The sequence below is a fragment of the Bos indicus x Bos taurus genome, chromosome 6 (assembly GCF_003369695.1).
Source record: "Bos indicus x Bos taurus breed Angus x Brahman F1 hybrid chromosome 6, Bos_hybrid_MaternalHap_v2.0, whole genome shotgun sequence".
NCBI lineage: Eukaryota > Metazoa > Chordata > Mammalia > Artiodactyla > Bovidae > Bos > Bos indicus x Bos taurus.
In genome coordinates this window covers 83,436,332-83,459,738 of record NC_040081.1, presented here as the reverse complement: position 1 = coordinate 83,459,738, position 23,407 = coordinate 83,436,332, and the positions used below count along the sequence as shown (strand labels likewise).

Below are 23,407 nucleotides of genomic sequence, written 5' to 3'. Positions count from 1 at the left end.
GCTATGGTTTTTCCATTGGTCATGTATGGATGTGAGAGTTGGACTGTGAAGAAGGCTGAGCGCCGAAGAATTGATGCTTTTGAAGTGTGGTGTTGGAGAAGACCCTTGAGAGTCCCTTGGACTGCAAGGAGATCCAACCAGTCCATTCTGAAGGAGATCAGCCCTGGGATTTCTTTGGAGGGAATGATGCTGAAGCTGAAACTCCAGTACTTTGGCCAGCTCATGCGAAGAGTTGACTCATAGGAAAAGACTCTGATGCTGGGAGGGATTGGGGGCAGGAGGAGAAGGGGACGACATAGAATGAGATGGCTGGATGGCATCACTGACTTGACGTGAGTCTGAGTGAACTCTGGGAGTTGGTGATGGACAGGGAGGCCTGGTGTGCTGCAATTCATGGGGTCGCAAAGAGTCAGACACAACTGAGCGACTGAACTGAACTTAAGCCAACTAATGTGTCTTTTTAAAAATGTAATTGTTATCCTTTTAAACTAGCATTTAATTTACACTCTGATGAGTAGCTTAGCAGCTCCATGGCAGTAACAGATAAAGTAAAATCTCCAATCATTTTGGATGCATATATACCATAGAGAATGTTAAGGTTTGCTTCTAATTGTGAAGTCTGTACTGGCAATTGAATTCAGTGTGGGCAGGTTTTTCCCTGTATGTACTATGCCATTTTATGTAAGGGACTTGAATGTCCACAGGTTTTGGTTCTGGAACCAATCCCACTGTAGATACCTAGAGATGTCAGTGTATGTTACTTTCACTTTTGCTGTTCTATATCTGTGAAGGTGTTAACCTTAAAATGGAATACAGTAGGTTAGTATTTTTTCCAAAGAAAACAATGTATTTTTAGCAGAGTGCAAACTGGGATGCTTCTGAGTTAGAAGTTGTGCACTACCAAAATAATTGTTTATTTTTTAACCTTTAATTTCTTGTATCCTTCTTAACAGTGTGTAGTATTGACGGAGATGAAACTTTCAGTGCAGAAGAAGATCAATGACTTCTGCCGCTCTCAGTGCCCTCCAATTAAGGTGATAATATCACTTAATAATGACACATAGTTTACCAAAGAAAATGCACTTTCACTATTAGAATTTGTAGCTTTTCAGTGAATTGCACAAGAAACTTCTTACATGAGTAATATTTTTAATTTTGATTTTCAAAGTGTGATCCAAGGACACTGAGGGTCCCTGAGATCCTTTCTTAGGGTCTGCAAAGTCAAACTATTTTTAAAATATTATTGAAATGTTATTTGCCTTTTTCACTTTGATTCTCTTATGGGGTGCAGTAGAGTTTCCAGAGTCTACTTGATGGTGATATCATTGCTCTAACAGCTGAAGGAATGTGTGTTTATGTTGGCTTTTCTTTCTAACGCAGTGATTATCAGTAGATTTAACCCACATAAACAAAAGCTCATTTGATTGTCAATAATTTTTAAGAACATGAAGGGATCATGAGACCAAAAAGAAAGAACTGTTGAATTGTAAAAGTAGAATAGAGGTGGCCAGACCTGTTAGGGGCTAATGCAGTAAGTAGTCCAAGTGAGAGATGCTGGTGCCTTTTTCAAAAGAGATGAAAATAGAGATTGTGAAAAGTTGTTGAATTTGAAGTATCCTTTGTAAAAAAGACTAATGGATTGAGCATGGATAAATGAGAGTTGTGAAGGAAAGAATGATCAAGAATGACTCTGAAATTTTTGTCCAAAATAATTAGATAAGTAGTGATGATACTCAGAAGACTGGAAAGAGGTCTAGATGGGACAAATCATAATTCATCCCCTGCAGTTGAATACATACTACTAACTGCACTTCTTTATTGGAGTCCTTTATTCCTTTGAAAAAAGAAAAATGCTATTTGTTCCTTTGAGATAGGCACTGAACTATCATCATTCTGTATCAGATAGATGTGCTGAAAATTTTTGGACTGTGGTATTTACATAGCATATATATACCTTATAGAACATTTGTGCCATAGTTCATAAATTATTAAGATGAATAAGATATATAGTAGTCATTAAACTTCGAACAGGGGAGAGAAGTTTTATAAAGTAATTATGCTGCTGCTAAGTCACTTCAGTCGTGTCTGAATCTGTGCGACTCCATAGATGGCAGCCCACCAGGCTCCCTTGTCCCTGGGCAACCCCATGAACTCTAGCCCACCAGGCTCCTCTGTCCATGGGATTTTCCAGGCAAGAGTACTGGAGTAGGGTGCCATTGCCTTCTCCAATTATACTAGTTTATAAACTAAAATTTTTGTTTGTGTGATGGATACATTTATCCATACTTTAAAGTTTTGCAAAGAAATTGTTTTTCAATTTGCAAACTTAAAAGTTTCTAACTTTCTTCTGTTTCATGACTCATAAAGAATGCTGTAAATAGCTATTTCAATAGTAAAGGCAGTGCATGATCAAGTAGAAGGTAATCTGTTAACCGTTTTATGACTTTATTTGATAGGGAGTATAAGTCATTTTAATGAGCTACATTCTTATGCCTAAATATGAATAGGCTAGTTTTTCTTGGAAAAATATCAGTTTATACAGTATCATGTGTGTTACAGATTAAGAATTTTTCTTTATTATCAGTATCTAAAAATAAGCACAAGAACAATTTCTTTATATTTTCTTAGAACAGAGTATGTGTCTGTGTGTGTGTATGGAATAAAAATCACTTTCAAGAACACATTTATGACTGTGTTTAAGAATTTGGTTTTTACCTTTCCTGACTTCGATGTGCTCTGTTCCTCAGTCCCTTTTCTGATGACTCACTCTTAGCTTTTAGCTCTCTTTTGTTTTCCTCTAACTCTACCGCTTTTGGTGAATGGACACTCCATTCTGCTTTTCTAAAATGAAAAACAAGAATTCACTGCTAGACTATTAAACCAAGGTATCTCTTTCTTATATTCTGTGCTTGATTTTTAGGATAAGGCAGGAGTTTTTGTTATTTAAAAATAACAGAATGATGTAATTCTGTAAAATTACAGAATGATGTAAATCCAATGATGTGCTGATGTTGCGTCTAGTTTTGTGACACTAATATCCAATCCTAAATACCTAAACTCTCGATTCTGAAACCACTTTACAAATAATTTATCATATTTGTGATCACTTTATATCTCAAAGAATATGCTTAATTATAAATAAAATGGTCACCAGAGGGTCCAAAGATAGTTGAGTTTTTTTCTTTATATAAATGTATTAAGCTTGAACTTGTTTTTTCATTTCACAGTTCATCAGTGCAGATGTACATGGAATTTGGTCACGGTTGTTTTGTGATTTTGGTGATGAATTTGAAGTTTTAGATACAACAGGAGAAGAACCAAAAGAAATTTTCATTTCAGATATAACGCAAGTATGATTATATATGTGTATTATTGTTTATGATTGATTTTTAAGTTGATGTTTTTAAAAGGTAATATTAGCAAAATATTGTAATACACAGTCTTTTTTATTTGATTAAAATTGAAGTTGGAATATTAAGAAAGTATTCTGGTTTCCATCTAACATTTAATAATTGATAGATCAGCATTTGCTGATATCATTAATTTTAATTTTGTTTTATGTCATGTTCCTATGGGACATTAATTGTGAATCAGTGTTTACTGAACAATTTATTGTGTCAGATCATAGATGTATTAGGTGTGCCATAAGTCACTTGGCCCGACACTCTTGACTCCAGGAAGATGGACACTTAAGTCATCACAGACAAAAGCTTTTCTAATTTGAAATATTTCTAAAAATTTGGAGGAGGATGAAACCTTAAGAGTTAATTAACCGTCAAATCAAAAGGTCTGAATTTTCTAACTGTGTTCTCTTAATGTCATGCAAGCTTAATTTTTTATTACCTAAAACAATTGGAGAAACTATTATGATCCACTTTTACTACTGTTTCCTTTTAGCCTAAATCACTAACTTTATTTGCACTCTTTATAATCAGTTTCCATTAAAGCTCAAAAGAAGCCAAGTACAAAGGGTGAAAATATACTTTCAGTAGTATTTGTGCTTCTGTCTTTTTGCTTTGTTTTTAAACCCAGTGTTAATGTTGGCATTCTCACCACTTTTTAAGGCAAATTCATTAAAAAGTCATTTTTTGTATCTGTTTGCTTACAGAATAGTTTGTTGTTCAGCCTTTTACCTTCTCTAGTTATTGTTAGTTTGTCCCTGAGAATATTATAGAGTTAGAATAAGCTCCAAGGAATCTTGTATTGCACTGATATTTTCTTTTATTAAACAGTGCAGTAAATATGGAAACTAGCCATAAAAAATCAGAAAAATATCCTATAGTCTTCATTTAACTTATCTGCAAGTCATTTCTCCTTAAGGTCCTTATGAATTCTATTATTCTTGAGATAGTATTAATAGTAAACCCACATTACATTAATTTTTTCTACATGTTTTTGGTCTTAATTGTATTTCTCAAATCATTAAACAGCAAGAGAATTTTTAGAATCTACACAATTATGAGATAATAATAATTTTATTAGGTTTTATATAAATTAAATCATTATCACCTTATTTAAGCAATGGTTGGCTTATATGCAGTTAGGAAATTTCTATTTGTCTGCTGTATCTCATGCACCCTCTTAGATGAGATAAGCTAATTTCTTCTATTTTTACCTGATATGCAGGACTATATACTATTTCTTTGATTTAAAGTGTTGCAGCTTTATACTGTTAATATCACTTTCCTAGCATTAAATTTCCATCCTTCATTCTTAGATTTCTTTGATTTTCAAACTTAGACTCATCTTTTATGTACACAGTCTTTCATGTTGTTGTTATTGTTGTTCAGTCAGTAAGTCATGTCTGACTCTTCATGACCCCATGGACCGCAGCACACCAGGCCTCCCTGTCCTTCAGTATTACCCAGAGTTTGCCCAGGTTCACGTCCACTGCATCAGTGATACTGTCCAACTATCTCATCCTCTGCTGCTCTCTTCTCCTCTTGCCCTCAATCTTTCCTAGCCTTAGGGTCTTTTCCAGTGAGTTGGCTTTTGGTATCAAGTGGCCAAAGTACTGGAGCTTCAGCTTCAGCATCAGTCCTTCTGATGAGTATTCAGGGTTGATTTCCTTTATGACTGACTGGTTTGATCTCATCAGTGTCCAAGGAACTCTCAAGAGTCTTCTGTAACACCACAATTTGAAAACATTAATTCTTTGGTGCTCAGCCTTCTCTGTGATTCAGCTCTCACATCCGCACATGTGAGACCATAGTTGTGACTGTACAGCCCCTTGTTGGCAAAGTGATGTCTTTGATTTTGAATATACTGTCTAGGTTTGTCATTGCTTTCCTTCTAAGAAACCAGTGTCTTCTAATTTCATGGCTGCAGTCACCATTCACAGTGATTTTGGAGCCCAAGAAGAGAAAATCTGTCACTGCTTCTACTTTTCCCCCTTCTATTTGCCATGAAGTGATGAGTCTTTCATAAATGACTTTAAAACTTGAATTCAGTCACTTTGAGTATTTTTTATAAATCACAGGAATCCTTGAATTTGTGAAATATTTGAACTGCTTGTGATATATATTTCTGCTGAACCAAGAAGTTATAAACATTCATAAAAAATGATACGGCTGTCACTGTTTTGTGACAGTTCTTTAAATATTTGTGTTTATGATGGAAGGAGAGGAATGGCTTGCAATTTTGGTTGTTTTGAGAATTTTATGACAACATGGTCCTTTTTATGTGAGATTTGGAATTTGTATAAAAAAGGACTATGTGAACTTGTTTTTGCTCTTTATTTCTAGGCTAATCCTGGCATTGTCACTTGCCTTGAAAATCATCCTCACAAACTTGAAACAGGACAGTTCCTAACATTTCGAGAAATTAATGGAATGACAGGCTTAAATGGATCCACACAACAAATAACTGGTAAGTTTATGTTTATTAATTTGTTTATACTTATTCATTATTCAGTGCATTTATAGTTCAGAACTCTACTTTTTGAGAACACACCATCAACTCAAAAGGGGTGATCCAGTTCTTCACCTTAAGACATTCAATCCAACTTGTTGTTTAGTTGCTCAGTCGTGTGCAACTCTTTGCAACCCCATGAACTGCAGCACACTAGGTTTCCCTGTCCTTCATCATCTCCTTGAGCTTGCTCAAACTTATGTCCATTGAGTTGGTGATGCCATCCAACCATCTCGTCCTCTGTCGACACTTCTCCTGCCTTCAGTCTTTCCCAGTGTCAGGGTCTTTTCTAATGAGTCAATGCTTCACATCAGGTAGCCATGTATTGGAGCTTCAGCTTCAGCATCAGTTCTTCCAATGAATATTCAAGGTTGATTTCCTTTTGGATTGACTGGTTTGATCTCCTTGCAGTCCAAGGGACTCTCAAGAGTCTTGTCCGACACGACAGTTCAGAAGCCTCAATTCTTTGGCGTTCAGCTTTCTTTATAGTCCAACTCTCACATGCATACATGACTACTGGAAAAAACCTAGCTTTGACTATATGGACCATTGTCAGCAAAGTAATCTTTCTGCTTTTTAACATGCTCTCTAGGTCTGTCATAACTTTTCTTCCAAGGAACAAGCGTCTTTTAATATCATGGCTTCAGTCACCATCTGCAGTGATTTTGGAGCCCAAGAAAACAAAGTCTGTCACTGTTCCCATTGTTTTCCCATCTATTTGCCATGAAGTAATGGGACTGGATGCCATGATGTTAGTTTTTTGGATGTTGAGTTTTTTTTCTTAATTATTTAATTGGAGGATAATTAGTTTACAATATTGTGATGATTTTGCCATCAGCCACAGGTAGATATCTACAGGTGCACATGTTTACCCTCATCCCAAACCCCCCACCCCATCCCTCTGGGTTGTCCCAGAGCACCAGCTTTGAATTCCCTGCTTCATGCATCAAACTTGCATTGGACGTCTATTTTACGTATGGTAATATACATGTTTCAGTGCTATTCTCTCAAATCTTCCCACCCTCGCCTTCTCCCACAGAGTCCAAAAGTCTGTTCTTTATATCTGTGTCTCGTTTGCTGCCTTGAATATAGGGTCGTTATTACTGTCTTTATAAATTCCATGTATGTGTGTTAACATACAGTATTCGTGTTTCTCTTCCTGACTTACTTCACTCTGTATAATAGGCTCCAGTTTCATCCACCTCATTAGAACTGACTCAGATGCATTCCTTCTTATAGCTATGTAATATTTCATTGTGTATATGTACCACAACTTCGTTATCCATTCGTCTGCCGGTGGACATTTAGGGAATATTTAGTGTTAAGCCAGCTTTTTCTCCCTCCTCTTTCACCTTCATCAAGAGGCTCTTTAATTCCTCTTTCCTCTCTGCCATAAGGGTGGTATCATCTGCGTATCTGAGGTTATTGATATTTCTCCCAACAATCTTGATTCCAGCTTGTGCTTCCTCCAATCCAGCATTTCACACAATGTAGTCTGCATATAACTTAAATAAGCAGGGTGACGACATACAGCCTTGATGTACTCCTTTCCCAATTTGTAACCAGTCCATTGTTCCATGTCTGGTTCTAACTATTGGTTCTTGACTTGCATACAGATTTCTCAGGAGGCAGGTAAGGTGGTCTGGTATTCCCATTTTTTAAGAATTTTCCACAGTTTATTGTTATCCACACAATGTAAGGAGATACTAACATTAGGCAGTGGTGTTACAGAGAAAAGGCATTCTGAGAACTCTAACCTTAGCAAGGATCCCTGCCAGTTTTGGTGTAGCAGCAGTAGAGTTGGGGTATCTTGATTATAACTGGTTGTGTTCGCTTAGGAAGATGGTGATAAGAGTATTCTGTACAGAAGCAAGCAATAAGAAACAAGACAGAATTCAAGGAACTTACAGATATAGCAGCTCTACAGTGGGAGTTGAGATAGCAAGAGACATACTGTTATCTCATGGTAGATAAGTGAAGATTCTGACACCTTATTTATTCACACATTAGGGAGTGCAAAAAAGGGAGCAAATTTTGGAGAGAAGATGAGTACAGTCTAGGCTGTTTAGGGGAAGTGACAGTGAAGTATTCAAGTGAAGATACTTTTTTGTTCAGTGACTTGGAAAAAAGGGATGAATGAATGTTAACTGCAGGCAGATTTGTGGACTTATTGGCAGGAAACTGAAGGAGTCTGTTTTGTTAGTAGACTAAGGTGAAATCATGACCCAAAGGAGAGATAAGGTGTCAAGGGCAGAGATCTGAAGAGAATAAACAGTTTTAAAAATCCAAAAGTTACCAGGTTTCATTTAAGGCCATTTGAAATTGAAGAGAATAAATGTATGGCATCATTAGTTTCATAGTTTATGATTTTCCTCCAGCCATGTGTAAAAGAGGTAAAGACATTGCTTTACATTGTGTAACTCACTGACAGCATGTTTACACCTGTTCAGCTGAGAGTGACTCAGTTTTATCTTTAGGGCATCTGAACATGTAATTATGTGATTAGTGTATAGACTGGTGGTAAACTGATTACCTTTTTTTCTTTTAATGACTACAAAAATGGATCCTTAGGGGAGAAAAAAGTCAGTCCCTGTTATGAGCTCTTCATAGCAAAACAATTTTGAATCTATTTTTAAGAAGCTTTGGTAATAAATCTATTGTATTTTGTTTCTCAGACTGTATCTAAATATGTAAAATATAGGTTCAGATTATTGATGTTAAAAATTTTGTGTCTATTTTTGCATAAATTGACTCAGTTATTTAAGAGTATCCTTTTTTGTTTTGGGGTCCATTCAGTGGTGGACTGTGGTGCTGGATCCAAATCTTGGGGCTATATTTATGAAAGGAGAAATCACTGGATAACAAGAAATGAAAATAAAGAAAACCCACATTTTGCATGAAAAATTCTTTGAGCAGAGAAAGAATATTTAAGTAGAGGAGCAATTGATAAGTCTTTTTGTCCCCTGATATTTATTAATTGATACTTTACTGCTTTAAAGTAATTTTCCTGTTACTTGAAAAGCATTTTTAAATGACTAAAATAGTATATGTTTATTCTTGATATAAATTGCTAACATCCAGTGGATCATTGAAAAAGCAAGAGAGTTCCAGAAAAACATCCTATTTCTGCTTTATTGACTATGCCAAAGCCTTTGACTGTGTGGGTCACAATAAACTGTGGAAAATTCTTCTTGAGATGGGAATACCAGACCACCTGACCTGCCTCTTGAGAAACCGACATGCAACAACAGACTGGTTCCAAATAAGAAAAGGAGTATGTCAAGGTTGTATATTGTCACCCTGCTTATTTAACTTCTATGCAGAGTACATCATGAGAACCGCTGGGCTGAAGGAAGCACAAGCTGGAATCAAGATCGCTGGGAGAAATACCAATAACCTCAGATATGCAGATGACACCACCCTTATGGCAGAAAGTGAAAAAGAACTAAAGAGCCTCTTGATGAAAGTGAAAGAAGAGAGTGAAAAAGTTGACTTAAAGCTCAACATTCAGAAAACTAAGATCCTGGCATCCGGTCCCATCACTTCATAGCAAATAGATGGGGAAACAGTGTCAGACTTTATTTTGGGGGGCTCCAAAATCACTGCAGATGGTGATTGCAGCCATGAAATTAAAAGACACTTACTCCTTGGAAGGAAAGTTATGACCAACCTAGATGGCATATTGAAAAGCAGAGACATTACTTTGCCAACAAAGGTCTGTCTAGTCAAGGCTATGGTTTTTCCAGTGGTCATGTATGGATGTGAGAGTTGGACTGTGAAGAAAGCTGAGCGCCGAAGAATAGATGCTTTTAAACTGTAGTGTTGGAGAAGGCTCTTGAGAGTCCCTTGGACTGCAAGGAGATGCAACCAGTCCATCCTAAAGGAGATCAGTCCTGGGTGTTCATTGGAAGGACTGATGCTAAAGCTGAAACTCCAGTACTTTGGCCACCTGATGCGAAGAGCTGACTCATTTGAAAAGACCCTGATGGCTGGGAAAGATTGAGAGCAGGAGGAGAAGCGGACGACAGAGGATGAAATGGTTGGATGGCATCACCGACTCAATGGACATGGGTTTGGGTGGACTCCGGTAGTTGGTTATGGACAGGGAGGCCTGGCGTGCTACGGTTCATGGGGTCACAAAGAATCGGACACACCTGAGCGACTGAATTGAACTCATTCTTTATATATGTGTGTGTGTATATATATGTGTATATGTGTGTGTATATATATATGTTTAAATAGAGTTAAAAACGAGTACTGTTTCAGACCTCTCCCCTCTACTCCAGAATTAACGGCAACTAAGTTCAATGTTTACTCTGCTGGTCTTTTCTGTCTAGTTAATATATAAGGCTTTTTTATTTAATTAAATTTTTGGAATAAGCAAATCATTCAAAAGAAAAAGAAGGCAGATGTTTACAATGAAAAACTTTACTGCCCACCTTTGGCTCCCTCTCATTCTTATCTGTTCATTCTTCTTAGTTTATTAGATGCCCTTCCAGGCTTTCCTTAGGCATTTTTACATACAAGGTAGCATCTTATGAATAGAAACCCTTTGCGTGTCCATTAAACTAAAGATCTCGATGGTCTTTTCATATCATTAGTGTAGAATAGTCTCCTCCTCTCCCCTTTATGGCTCATAGTATTTCATGGTCTCTTGAATATGGTATAGTATAATTTTGATTTGCATTTTATGTATTATGAATGAGGTTAAGTATCTTTTCTTAAGCTTTAGAGCTGTTTCATTTTCCTTTAATGTGAGTCACCTATCCTTTACCCATTTTCTTAATGAGTATTATTGATCATTTTCCCCCAAACTCCTAATATATGGGGCATATTTGCTAAGGGTTGTTTTTTTTTTTAATATGAGTCACAAACACTTTTTTGTAATGTGGAATTTGACTTTGTGATGGCTTTTACTGTGTGTATATGATGTGAAAGTTTTCTATTTTTTCTTAGATGTTTTTGAGTCATAATTAGAAATGCCTTCCTTACTGCAAAGTTTTAAAGAAATTTTTATCCCTTACTCTTATCTAATAATCTTTTTGACATTTAAAACTTATGTCCATTTGGAGTACTTCCCCACGTGACTTTTTTCCCCCAAAATTTATTGAGTCATCTTTTCTTTACTGGTTTGTGGTACCACCTTAATTTTGTCTTTTGCGGGTCTGTTACTGAATAATAAATCTTTCTGCCTTTCTATTCATGAGCCAGTATCACAGTTGTATTATTATCTACTATGTATATAACACATACCAGAATATTAATTATTGAGGCTTCATAAAGTATTTTAATACCTAATAATAAGCACCTCTCATTTCCTTTTTTCCTTCCAAGTTTTCTTGGGTGTTTTCACGTTTAAGTCCTTATATTCATATTGGAAAGATAATCTGTCTAGCTACCCAACTTCCACCTACCCACACACCCCCTGAAATAGAAAAGATTTATACTGAAATCTTCTTAATTTTTTAAATTAGGAAAAATTAACATCTTTTTGATCATAAACTTTCAAATTAAATACTCATATCAGTAGATAATGGTTTTCTTTTTTCCCTTCTTGTAGTGGTATCACCATTTTCTTTTAGCATTGGTGATACTACAGAACTGGAACCTTATTTACATGGAGGCATAGCTATTCAAGTTAAGACTTCTAAAACATTCTGCTTTGTAAGTATTTTTTTTTCTTAAATATATTTCTTTACGGAAGAATGGCAAGAGAGAAAAAAAAAACAATAAAATTACTCGTTGAAGGGATTTTGTTTTTTAATCTGTACCCACTTTGAGGAAAATGAAATCAATGGAAATAAACCGACATTAACAAAAAAAATTCAGGGAGTTGATCATACTTCTTATAATTACTTCCTAAGACAGAAGATGTAACTAATATGTATTTGAAAAGTTTAACAAGCATTGATTCAGTATATATTTTGTTTTATTATTCAGTTACATTTTTAAAGCAGAAGAAATATTTCTTTTATTTATCATATTTGTTATTCCAGGTTTTTAGATTTTAATTTTTTGGGGTTTCACGAAGGTGTATGTTAGATATGTTAAATAATTCCTATAAACTGAGATTGAAAGGAAATGTATGTATCTGTTTAAAGAGAATGTAGAGACTACTTTTATCAAGGAATTAAGGAGCCTCTTGCTGAGAGGCTAACTTCTTAAATCCTTAGGCCACTTCTCATTATAAGTAGTCTAATATATCTCTTTTTTCTTGAAAGTTCTCAAGGTGTTGACTTGACTAACTTCTTTTCCAGAACAATTATTAACTGAAGTCCTCTGCAAGGTTTTGTTCAGCCCAGAGTTAGAGCAAAACAACAGATTAAAATACTGCATCTTGTCAAATCTGCCCCAGCATTGCTTCCTCTTCCTATTGTCCCTAGTTTTTAATTATGCTTCAACTTATGCCTCAATAAATTTAAGATTGGGTTTGGTGGGGTTTTTTTCAGAGGGGGTGGTTTATTGTCTTGTTTGTTGAGTTTTTTGGCCTTCGTGTGTTCTTTGCTCCACACAAAAAATTTTAACTGGGTAATATTCAAGTCTTGTCAGATATAACAAGTCTTGAAACTTGGTATCAGAAAACATAATGTAGCTCTTCGATTAAGATAATAGATTTTTCCGAGTGCACACACACATGTTTAAGTTTTCCAAATTTATTATGTGGAGTAGGTTGTCCAGTTGCATTTAACATTAAAAATATAAAGTGAGGTAGTAAGAAACTGAGTAACCAGGGAATGATAGCTACTTTACATTTCAGTTAAAACGTATTAGCCCAACCTTACTTATATCAGACCTCTTAGAAGGAGCCGTTGCTTTTAGTGTTCTGTGTCATTTATCAAGTAGTCACTTGCTTGCTCTGAAGTAATAGTGGATTTTTTTCTATTGTTTGTTTTGTTTTTTTTCTATTAGGAATCATTAGAGATGCAACTAAAACATCCAAAGTACCTTATTGTGGATTTTAGCAAACCTGAGGTAAACAAACACTGTAGATTTGAGAGACGCAGTGCAGTGGGGGATGGGAATGATAAGCAATTATAAATTTAAAACAGACCAACTATATGTATATATAAATATATATAGTGCAACTATATATATATATAGTGCAACTGTGTGTGTATATATATATATATAGTGCAACTATATAGAGAGAGCCACTATATATATATTTATAGTGTGTGTGTGTGTGTGTGTGTGTATATACACATACACTTTTCTGTCAGATCATTAGCTTCTTTAAAAATAAAGGTTGTATTCATGTATCAGGCTGACTCCTAGATTAAAAATAGGATTTTATATAATGGAAAATGTTTGAATAATAAGGAAAAGGTTTTCTTTTATGATATGCCAGGTTTGATAGTTAAAAGGTGGTTTCATTAATTATGCAAAAATCTTATTAAGAGATTTTCTGAATCATGTAGAGTTTTATATAATATTTCTTCCCTAAAAATCTTGGAAGCATTTATTTTGCTTTTTGAAATCACTGGATCAGTTTTATATTGGTGAATGTATTTGTGATAAGTAAAGAATTATAATAACAGTTTCCAAATTTATAAATAATTGATAAGGAAAGAAAAAGGAATTCTCATACCAACATTTTGTTTCCTTTGTTTAGCTGATACTACTTTGTTTCATTGGATAACCTAATGAAAACTAGTCATACAGCCTGGGATTAAAACTTGGATCTGTTACTTAACTATAGATTGAAGTCAAGTCCTTTAACTTCTCAAGCCTCAGCTTCCTCATCTGTTAAATAAAGATAATAGTAATAAGCTAATTCGTCTATTAAGTTAAATAATGTCTTAAAAGTGTTAGCACAGTGCCTGACACATATTATACACTCAATAAATACTGACCAATTTTTAATGTTCTCAATAGGCACCTTTAGAGATTCACTTAGCCATGCTTGCCTTGGACCAGTTTCAGGAGAACTATAGTCGCAAGCCAAATATTGGGTAATGTTCTTTCTTTGAAACAACCTTTTTTCTTATTGTAATACTACTAGATACACCAAATTGTGTAAACACTTCTGACCTAGCCTGTTTTTCTCCTAGAAGTGGAAAGATCAATTTATAAAAATGGAGTTATACTAAATAAAATTTTTCCTATTTTGAAGTCTTCAAAAGCTACAACTTAAAAAAATCTGAGAACTATTGAATTATAAATCCATTATATAATTTTTACCTTCTACATATTGTTATAAAAAGTTTTTGCTTTGTACATTTAAAACTAAATTCTTACTTATAAACTGTTCTTAAATGAGCCTGATTTTGAAGGAATGGATTTATAAACCAGCTGTCTTTAAAGTCAGTAAATACTTCGTGTTACATGGTTGGCAAAAGTCCAGTTTTTTAACATATTTCTTAAATTTCAATTAGCTATTGAGAAAATTGACATTGAGGTACTTTATTTTGAATTCTAGGTGCCAACAAGATTCAGAAGAACTGTTGAAACTAGCAACATCTATAAGTGAAACCTTGGAAGAGAAGGTGAATATTCAGTTTGGGTGTCAAAAATTGTATAACATAGAAATTTTCTATATATTAATGTTCTCTTAGCCTTCAAATTCCAGTTTTGCTATTTATTGACTCTTTGACAGTAGGCAAGTTACTTGACATTAAATTCAACTTGAGTTTTTCAAACTTTTGCCTCTTTTAATTAGATCGTTTTCTTATTGATTGAGTTCTTTATATATAGAAATCAGTTTTTTATCAGATACACATTTTATAGGTATTCTCTTCCAGTCGGTGGGTTGTCTTTTCATGTTATTACAATGTCTTTCAAGGAACAGAAGTTTTTAATATTGATAAAGTTTAATTCATCAGTTTTTTCTTTTTTACGGTTTGTGCCTTTGTTAAGCCAAAATCACAAAGCTTTTCTCCTTTATTTTCTTCTAGAAGATTGATTGTGTTGTGAGTTTGTGTTTATAGACCTTGCACAGTGTACATCATTATACATTTTGAACTCATTGTGTACAGTTTTGTAAATTTATGAATTCATCTTTTTCTACCTTGTCAGGCATAGAACTAAGTTAATTTTTTGTATCAGAATACCCAGTAATTCTAGACTGTTTATTGAAAAGACAGTTTTTTCTTCATTGTTTTTTTGGCTTCTTTGTCAGAAATTCATTGACCACATATGTGCACGGCTCTTTCTGAATTCAGTATTGTCTTCCATTGGTTGTTTCTGTCTTTCTACTAGTACCATCCTTTCTTGACTACTGTAGCTTTTAAATAAGACTTGAAATCACATGTGCTCTCTGGTGCATTTCTCAGAAAGAAAGTGAAAGTGTTAGTCACTCTGTCATGTCCAACTCTTTGCAACCCCATGGAATGTAGCCTGTCTGATTTCTCTGTCCGTGGATTCTCCAGGCAAGAATAATGGAGTGGGTAGCCATTCCCTTCTCCAGGGGATCTTCCCGACTCAGGGATTGAACCCAGGTCTCCTGCATCTGCAGATCTGAACCACCAGGGAAGCATTTCTCAGAAGGAGTTTAGAATTAACAGTATTCCCCTCTAAATACACAAATACTGTTATTTCATGTAGAATTTCAAGAGATTAATTGATCCCTACTTGAATCTTAAATTAAGATTACAGTTACTGATATTGAAAGAATAAGAAGAGAAAAGAGAAGCCAGAGCTCATGAAGAGATCTTTGTGACAAATAAGAAATTGTGCTAAAATAATAGCTCTAAAATCCAGATCTCCATTTTTTCCTTAAAAATACTAATAAATTATATTTTGAAAAACATCATCTTTAAGTATGATAATGAGAACTTTGTGATGAGTGGCCCTTAGATTAGTACGTAAAAGTGCCATTACTCTTTTGATTTTTTTTCTAAACTGCCTTTTCTTTTAAGATTTTTTTTTTTTTAGAGTTCTGTTTATTTATTTTTTGACTGTGCTGGGTCTTCTTTGCTGCCTGGGTTTTTCTCTAGTTACACCACATGGGGGCTACTCTGTAGTTGCAGTATGCAGGCTTCTCATCTTGGTAGCTTCCCTTGTTGCAGAATGCGGACTATCGAGGGTACACAGGCTTTAGCAGCTGCAACACGTGGGCTCAGTAGTTGCAGCTCCCAGGCTCTAGAGTACAGGCTCAACAGTTGTGATACACCAGCTTAGTTGCTTCTGTAAACTGCCTTTTCTAACAATACACTGCCTCATTTTGTTACTGTTTTACTTTTTATGTACCACTTAACGTAAAATGATAGCTCCTTATCCCTTCTTATCCTTGGACCATTTTATTTTTATTTATCTGGTTCAAGGTTTTACCATGTTTTTCATTAAAATGTGTCTTTAAAAATTCTGGCTAATTAACATCACAGAACTGTTCTCTAACAAGAACTATAAATGGTTGATAATCTAGTTAATTCTAAGTTGTTCCCTAGTGTAACGTGGAGAGTCAAAAAACAAAAATGCATGGGTACTGGTCAAGAAAAATACTGTTTAAGTTAACTGACATGCAGTTGGATCTTTTGTTATGAGATTGGGACTTTTTTTAGGATTTAAAAACTATTCTGGAAATTGAGTAGCTCTTTTAAAAGTTAAACTACAAATATTCTCACATCAAGTCATTGCAGTTTTGCATATACCATAAGAATACTATTAAAATTACTGTCTCTTGTGGCTTGTGTTTCAGCCTGAAGTAAATTATGACATCGTGCGTTGGCTTTCTTGGACTGCCCAAGGCTTTTTACCCCCACTTGCTGCAGCAGTAGGAGGCGTTGCCAGCCAAGAAGTACTGAAAGCTGTAACAGGAAAGTTTTCTCCTTTGTGCCAGTGGGTTAGTTCTCTATTTTAATATTTTTTATACTTAAGGCTGAATTCGTTACCCATATAAACACATTCTAAGTTACAACATAGTATTGATCAATATAAAAGCAAAAATATATTTTCATGCATGAATTGGGTGTGATGTGCGACCACAATTTAATTCTATAATAGAAACTGACAAGATCATTTGTTGAAGATATTGGTATTTAACCCAGAGTTGCATTCTAGGATGTATTTCTCTCGTTTGTGAGAGTAAGGGGGTGAATTTTCCCTCCTTTTATTTGATTTCCACTACTGTTCGCTTAGCAGTCATGCACTTTCAGGACTCTTAAATTGTCCCATGGAGTTACATTGGCATCATGAATCTTCAGATTCCCTAGCATCTAAGTATAAACTTCTAAAGGTAGAAAGCATAGCAATGATAAAAGTTTGAGAACTGTATAGCGTAAAAGCATCACAGGATGAAAAACCCTTGGTTTCTGTTATCAGAAAGAATAATTGGCAAGAGTGTATCAAAGGACACTTTTCAGGCCCTTTATTTTTTGAAAAACTTTGAACATATTGTTTTTAAAAGTTTCAAATAGTTTTAATAATTAAAATTTGTAAATTTATAATTTAAATTTGACAAATGCTATTCAGTCAGTTCAGTTCAGTCTCTCAGTCGTGTCCGATTCTTTGTGACCGCATGAATCGCAGCACGCCAGGCCTCCCTGTCCATCACCAACTCCCAGAGTTCACTCAGACTCACGTCCATCGAGTCAGTGATGCCATCCAGCCATTTCATCCTCTGTCGTCCCCTTCTCCTCCTGCCCCCAATCCCTCCCAGCATCAGAGTCTTTTCCAGTGAGTTAACTCTTCACATGAGGTGGCCAAAGTACTGGAGTTTCAGCTTTAGCGTCAGTCCTTCCAAAGAAATCCCAGGGCTGATCTCCTTCAGAATGGACTGGTTGGATCTCCTTGCAGTCCAAGGGACTCTCAAGAGTCTTCTCCAACACCACAGTTCAAAAGCATCAATTCTTCGGTGCTCAGCCTTCTTCACAGTCCAACTCTCACAACCATACATGACCACAGGAAAAACCATAGCCTTGACTAGACGAACCTTTGTTGGCAAAGTAATGTTTCTGCTTTTCAATATGCTATCTAGCTTGGTCATAACTTTCCTTCCAAGGAGTAAGCGTCTTTTAATTTCATGGCTGCAGTCACCATCTGTAGTGATTTTGGAGCCCAGAAAAATAAAGTCTGACACTGTTTCCCCATCTATTTCCCATGAAGTGATGGGACCGGATGCCATGATCTTCGTTTTCTGAATGTTGAGCTTTAAGCCAACTTTTTCACTCTCCACTTTCACTTTCATCAAGAGGCTTTTTAGTTCCTCTTCACTTTCTGCCATAAGGGTGGTGTCATCTGTTAGCAGCATAAGAAATGTAAATTGTGTTTTTAACATAGAGTCTATCTTTAAATAAATAATCATTTATTCGTGTTCATAATCACGTTCAAATTAAGCCATCAGTTCAGTTCAGTTCAGTTGCTCAGTCATGTCCGACTCTTTGCAACCCCATGAATCACAGCATGCCAGGCCTTCCTGTCCATCAACAACTCCCGGAGTTTACTCAGACTCATGTCCGTCAAGTTGGTGATGCCATCCAGCCATCTCATCCTCTGTCGTCCCCTTCTCCTCCTGCCCCCAATCCCTCCAGAATCAGGGTCTTTTCCAGTGAGTCAACTCTTCGCATGAGGTGGCCAAAGCACTGGAGTTTGAGCTTCAGCATCAGTCCCTCCAATGAACACCCAGGACTGATCTCCTTTAGTATGGACTGGTTGGATCTCTTTGCAGTCCAAGGGACTCTCAAGAGTCTTCTCCAACACCACACTTCAAAAGCATCAGTTCTTCAGCGCTCAGCTTTCTTCACATTCCAACTCTCACATCCATACATGACCACGGGAAAAAACATAGCCTTGACTAGACACACCTTTGTTGGTAATGTCTCTGCTTTTCAATATGCTATACAGGTTGGTCATAACTTCCCTTCCAGGGAGTAAGCGTCTTTTAATCTCATGGCTGCAGTCACCATCTGCAGTGTTTTTGGAGCCCCCAAAAATAAAGTCTGACACTGTTTCCACTGTTTCCCCATCTATTTCCCATGAAGTGATGGGACCAGATGCCATGATCTTCGTTTTCTGAATGCTGAGCTTTAAGCCAACTTTTTCACTCTCCTCTTTCACTTTCATCAAGAGGCTTTTTAGTTCCTCTTCACTTTCTGCCATAAGGGTGGTGTCATCTGCATATCTGAGGTTATTGATATTTCTCCCGGCAATCTTGATTCCAGCTCCTGCTTCTTCCAGCCCAGTGTTTCTCATGATGTACTCTGCACATAAGTTAAATAAGCAGGGTGACAATATACAGCTTTGACGTACTCCTTTTCTTATTTGGAACCAGTCTGTTGTTGCATGTCCAGTTCTAACTGTTGCTTCCTGACCTGCATATAGGTTTTTCAAGGCAGGTCAGGTGGTCTGGTATTCCCATCTCTTGAAGAATTTTCCACAGTTTATTGTGATCCACACAGTCAAAGGCTTTGGCATAGTCGATAAAGCAGAAATAGATGTTTTTCTGGAACTCTCTTGCTTTTTCCATGATTCAGCGCATGTTGTCAGTTTGATCTCTGGGTCCTCTGCCTTTTCTAAAACCAGCTTGAACATCTGGAATTTCACAGTTCATGTTATTGCTGAAGCCTGGCTTGGAAAATATTGAGCATTACTTTACTGGCCTGTGAGATGCGTGCAATTGTGCGGTAGTTTGAGCATTCTTTGGCATTGCCTTTCTTTGGGATTGGAATGAAAACTGACCTTTTCCTATCCTGTGGCCACTGCTGAGTTTTCCTGGCATATTGCTGGCATATTGAGTGCAGCACTTTCACAGCATCATCTTTTGCGATTTGAAATAGCTCAACTGGAATTCCATCTCCTCCACTAGCTTTGTTCGTAGTGATGCTTTCTAAGGCCCACTTGACTTCACATTCCAGGATGTCTGGCTCTAGGTCAGTGATCACGCCATCATGATTATCTGGGTTGTGAAGATCTTTTTTGTACAGTTCTTCTGTGTATTCTTGCCACCTCTTCTTAATATCTTTTGCTTCTGTTAGGTTCATACCATTTCTGTCCTTTATTGAGCCCATCTTTGCATGAAGTGTCCCTTGGTATCTCTAATTTTCTTGAAGAGATCTCTAGTCTTTCCCATTCTGTTGTTTCCCTCTATTTCTTTGCATTGATCACTGAGGAAGGGTTTTTTATCTCTTCTTGATATTCTTTGGAAATCTGCATTCAGATGCTTATATCTTTCCTTTTCTCCTTTGCTTTTCGCTTCTCTTCTTTTCACAGCTATTAGTAAGGACTCCTCAGACAGCCATTTTGCTTATTTGCGTTTCTTTCCCATGGGGATGGTCTTGTTTCCTGTCTCTTGTACAGTGTCACAAACCTCAGTCCATAGTTCATCAGGCACTCTTGTCTATCAGATCTAGTCCCTTAAATCTATTTCTCACTTCCACTGTACAATAATAAGGGATTTGATTTAGGTCATACCTGAATGGTCTAATGGTTTTCCCCATTTTCTTCAATTTCAGTCTGAATTTGGCAATAAGGAGTTCATGATCTGAACCACAATCAGCTCCCGGTCTTGTTTTTGCTGACTGTATAGAGCTTCTCCATCTTTGGCTGCAAAGAATATAATCAGTCTGATTTCGGTGTTGAACATCTGGTCAAGTTTTTTTCATTAACTTAAACAAATTCTGTCTGATGTTATTTTAGATGCTGAGATTGTGACTCCATAGATCACTTCCTCATAGTATATGTAGTAATTATAAGTGACAAAGAATATACCCAAGTTTGAAAATAGTACAGGATAGGTAGTTTCCTATTTTAAGAAATCAAATTATTTATTCAAATGTAATTGAAATTGAATGATGCTTCCTAAGTTTATGTAGTTATAGAAAATAGATTTGGAGGTGAAATTTCCTTTTAAGATTTAGATGTATCATCCGTAAGATGGCTAAAATGACCTGAATCAAATATTATCTTTTTATAATTCCTCCAGATTTAACCATACTAGAGAAGAGAATTACTTTTTCTAGCAGTTTAGTTTTCTACATAGTAAGCTGTGTTTTTATATTCTACTTTAAGTTATACATTGAAGCAGCAGATCTTGTCGAATCCCTCAGCAAACCTGAACGACAAGAATTTCTCCCACGGTAATACTGACATTTTTTTGCTTTTTCCTTAGTTCTATATTTATAAGCAGCACCAAAATTAAAGAATTTTTGTATAAACATGGATTTGTTTTAGATGTGTTTTCTCCTAATTCACTCACTTCTGCAGTCTTTTCTCCTCTACATGTATAGATTGTCATAATAATGCAGTTTCTCATAAACATTTTATTAATATTGAATATAAAGTTTTAAATTGTGTATCATGAGAGTGGTTAAGTTTCAAAACACCATTCTGATTTTAGATGAAAACAGTTGATACCTGCATTTTTTATTTATGTCAGTCATTCTTCACTTATTTGGGTTACAGATCTCTTTGAGAATCTGATCAAAGCTTATTAATTCTTTCTCCGAAAAATACATGTAACCCAAAGTTCTGCTTTCAATTTAAGTCGGTTAACAACTTCAAAGCCCATCCATAGTCTTCTCTATGAACCTTTGTAAAATCCCTGCCTTAAAAATGTTTTTCTAGATAAACTTAAGTCACCTTCATTCAAGTCATGAGGAGTTATATTAGTTCAAATGGAAGAAAGAAAAGCCTGATTTCTTTATGAGGTTTTTTTTCTTTTTCAAATAAAATTAATTATCTGTTAGTTTGGAAGACGCTCCTAAAGAGTATTCTATTTAAAGTAAAACATTAAATTGGTACCAGTAGTAATGAAACTAACCTTAATTTTTTTATGCCTTTCTATTTTTTTGGTTTGTGTTGTTTTCTCCAGAGGAGATAGATATGATGCCTTACGAGCCTGCATTGGAGACACTTTATGTCAGAAGCTACAAAATTTGAATATCTTTTTAGTAAGTGGGAATAATGATGAGAATAAACAGTACAGTCAAACTGCTATAGTGCGTCACATTAATTTGTTAAAGGAGTACCATTTCTAAATAATATAGTAGATATTCAGGAAATTTTTAAAACAGGAATTTTTAAACTGTAGCTTGCAGGCCAAATCCATCCTACTGCCTGTTTTTCGTGAGAACACAGCTAAGTCCATGTATTCATAGATTGTCTATGGCTTCTTTTATACTTTAAAAGTGGCAGTTGTGTAGTTGTAACATTCACTGTCTGGCCCTTTATAGAAAGAGTTTACCAACCCATCATCTAAAGAATTAATACATGTAAAATTAAAATATAATAGTTTTGAACATTAAATGATTTTCTAGAAATATATTAAAAATTGTGGGTGGTTGGAGGTTCTTTGTTTTTTCTTGTCAAATGTAAGAATATGTAGGTGGATCAGTGCATTGGGCAGGGAAGCTCCTCAGTAGCATAAAACTTCTTCTACTGCCATAATTATTATAATTGGTCCTAAAAATACTGCTGATTTTTAATATTCCTTTTTTAAGTAACATTTTGAAAGTCAGCAGTTATTGCTGAGCTTTTACTTACATGTAGAACTATTGTTAGTTTTTATTTAAAAGTCTTAGAATAGTTATATTCATCAAATTAATTTAGAAAAATTTCTGCAAACAAGTAATCTTTTTAATTAGAATGTTACACTCTTTCATGCTGGCTGTTTCCATGTTATATAAAAAAATGAGTTCAATGTTTGGCTTTTGTTTGGAATATTAAAATGTCTTCTGTTTAAAAGAATTGTAAATACTATGCTTTTCCTTCTATGATTTATACTTTTTTTTCTTTAGCTGAAACACTCATGATACCATGAACCATTAAATATTTTAAAATAAAATAATTTTAAAATTATTTTAAATATTCACATTATTTTTAAAAGTATGTTATTATAACAGCATTTGAAGAAAATTATGATGAAATTGCTCTTTAGTAAGTAGAAGTTTTAATATTATTTAATCTGATACATTTTTTCTTCTTCACAGGTAGGATGTGGAGCCATAGGCTGTGAAATGTTAAAAAATTTTGCTTTGCTTGGTGTTGGCACAGGCAAACAGAAGGGAATGGTAAGTTATAAATCCTTGAGACTTAAAAAGTTATATTTCTCTGGCTGCCCGTTTTTGAACCATATTTGACTGCCTGGGTCCAAAGCATTGATTTTGAGGGTAGGGTATTAGGCTACAACTTGGATAATTCTACCCTGATCATTTTTCAAAATTCATGTAACTTTGTGGCAAATTATTTGAGTTTTCTGCTCCTCACTTTCTTTCTTAATTTACTGTGAAACTGTTATTGTACTACTTGCCTCATAATTATGAAGATCAAATATGAATGGGCTTTTCAAATAAAAAAGCACATTAATATTGTTATTTCATTAGATACTACTTCTTATTAAATAAATATTTAAGATGAGAGAAGTTAACATTAGAAAGTTGCAGAGTACTCAGATATTATTTCAATTGGTGATCAAAGAAGAATGAGTAATAAAAACATTGGTATATATTATAAATTAAGATGATATATATGAGTTAATTGGAAAATCATGTCATATATTTAAATAAAAATATATTTCATTGATGCTGCTTGCCTTTAAAATGTAGTAGTACCTGCAGTAGTGATA

The 23,407-nt window shown here is 35.2% G+C and overlaps 1 protein-coding gene across 1 annotated transcript in view; it reads left to right on the top strand.

Moving 5' to 3' along the window:
- The window catches only part of UBA6 (ubiquitin like modifier activating enzyme 6), an 87,431-nt gene that overhangs the window by 34,864 nt on the left and 29,160 nt on the right, over positions 1-23,407 (top strand). The window contains exons 7-17 of the mRNA XM_027544635.1: positions 954-1,034; positions 3,228-3,350; positions 5,745-5,868; positions 11,471-11,574; positions 12,820-12,882; positions 13,786-13,862; positions 14,330-14,396; positions 16,547-16,690; positions 20,854-20,921; positions 21,656-21,734; positions 22,773-22,853. Coding sequence (XP_027400436.1) covers positions 954-1,034; positions 3,228-3,350; positions 5,745-5,868; positions 11,471-11,574; positions 12,820-12,882; positions 13,786-13,862; positions 14,330-14,396; positions 16,547-16,690; positions 20,854-20,921; positions 21,656-21,734; positions 22,773-22,853 — 1,011 coding nt within the window. The remainder of the gene's footprint in view (positions 1-953; positions 1,035-3,227; positions 3,351-5,744; positions 5,869-11,470; positions 11,575-12,819; positions 12,883-13,785; positions 13,863-14,329; positions 14,397-16,546; positions 16,691-20,853; positions 20,922-21,655; positions 21,735-22,772; positions 22,854-23,407) is intronic.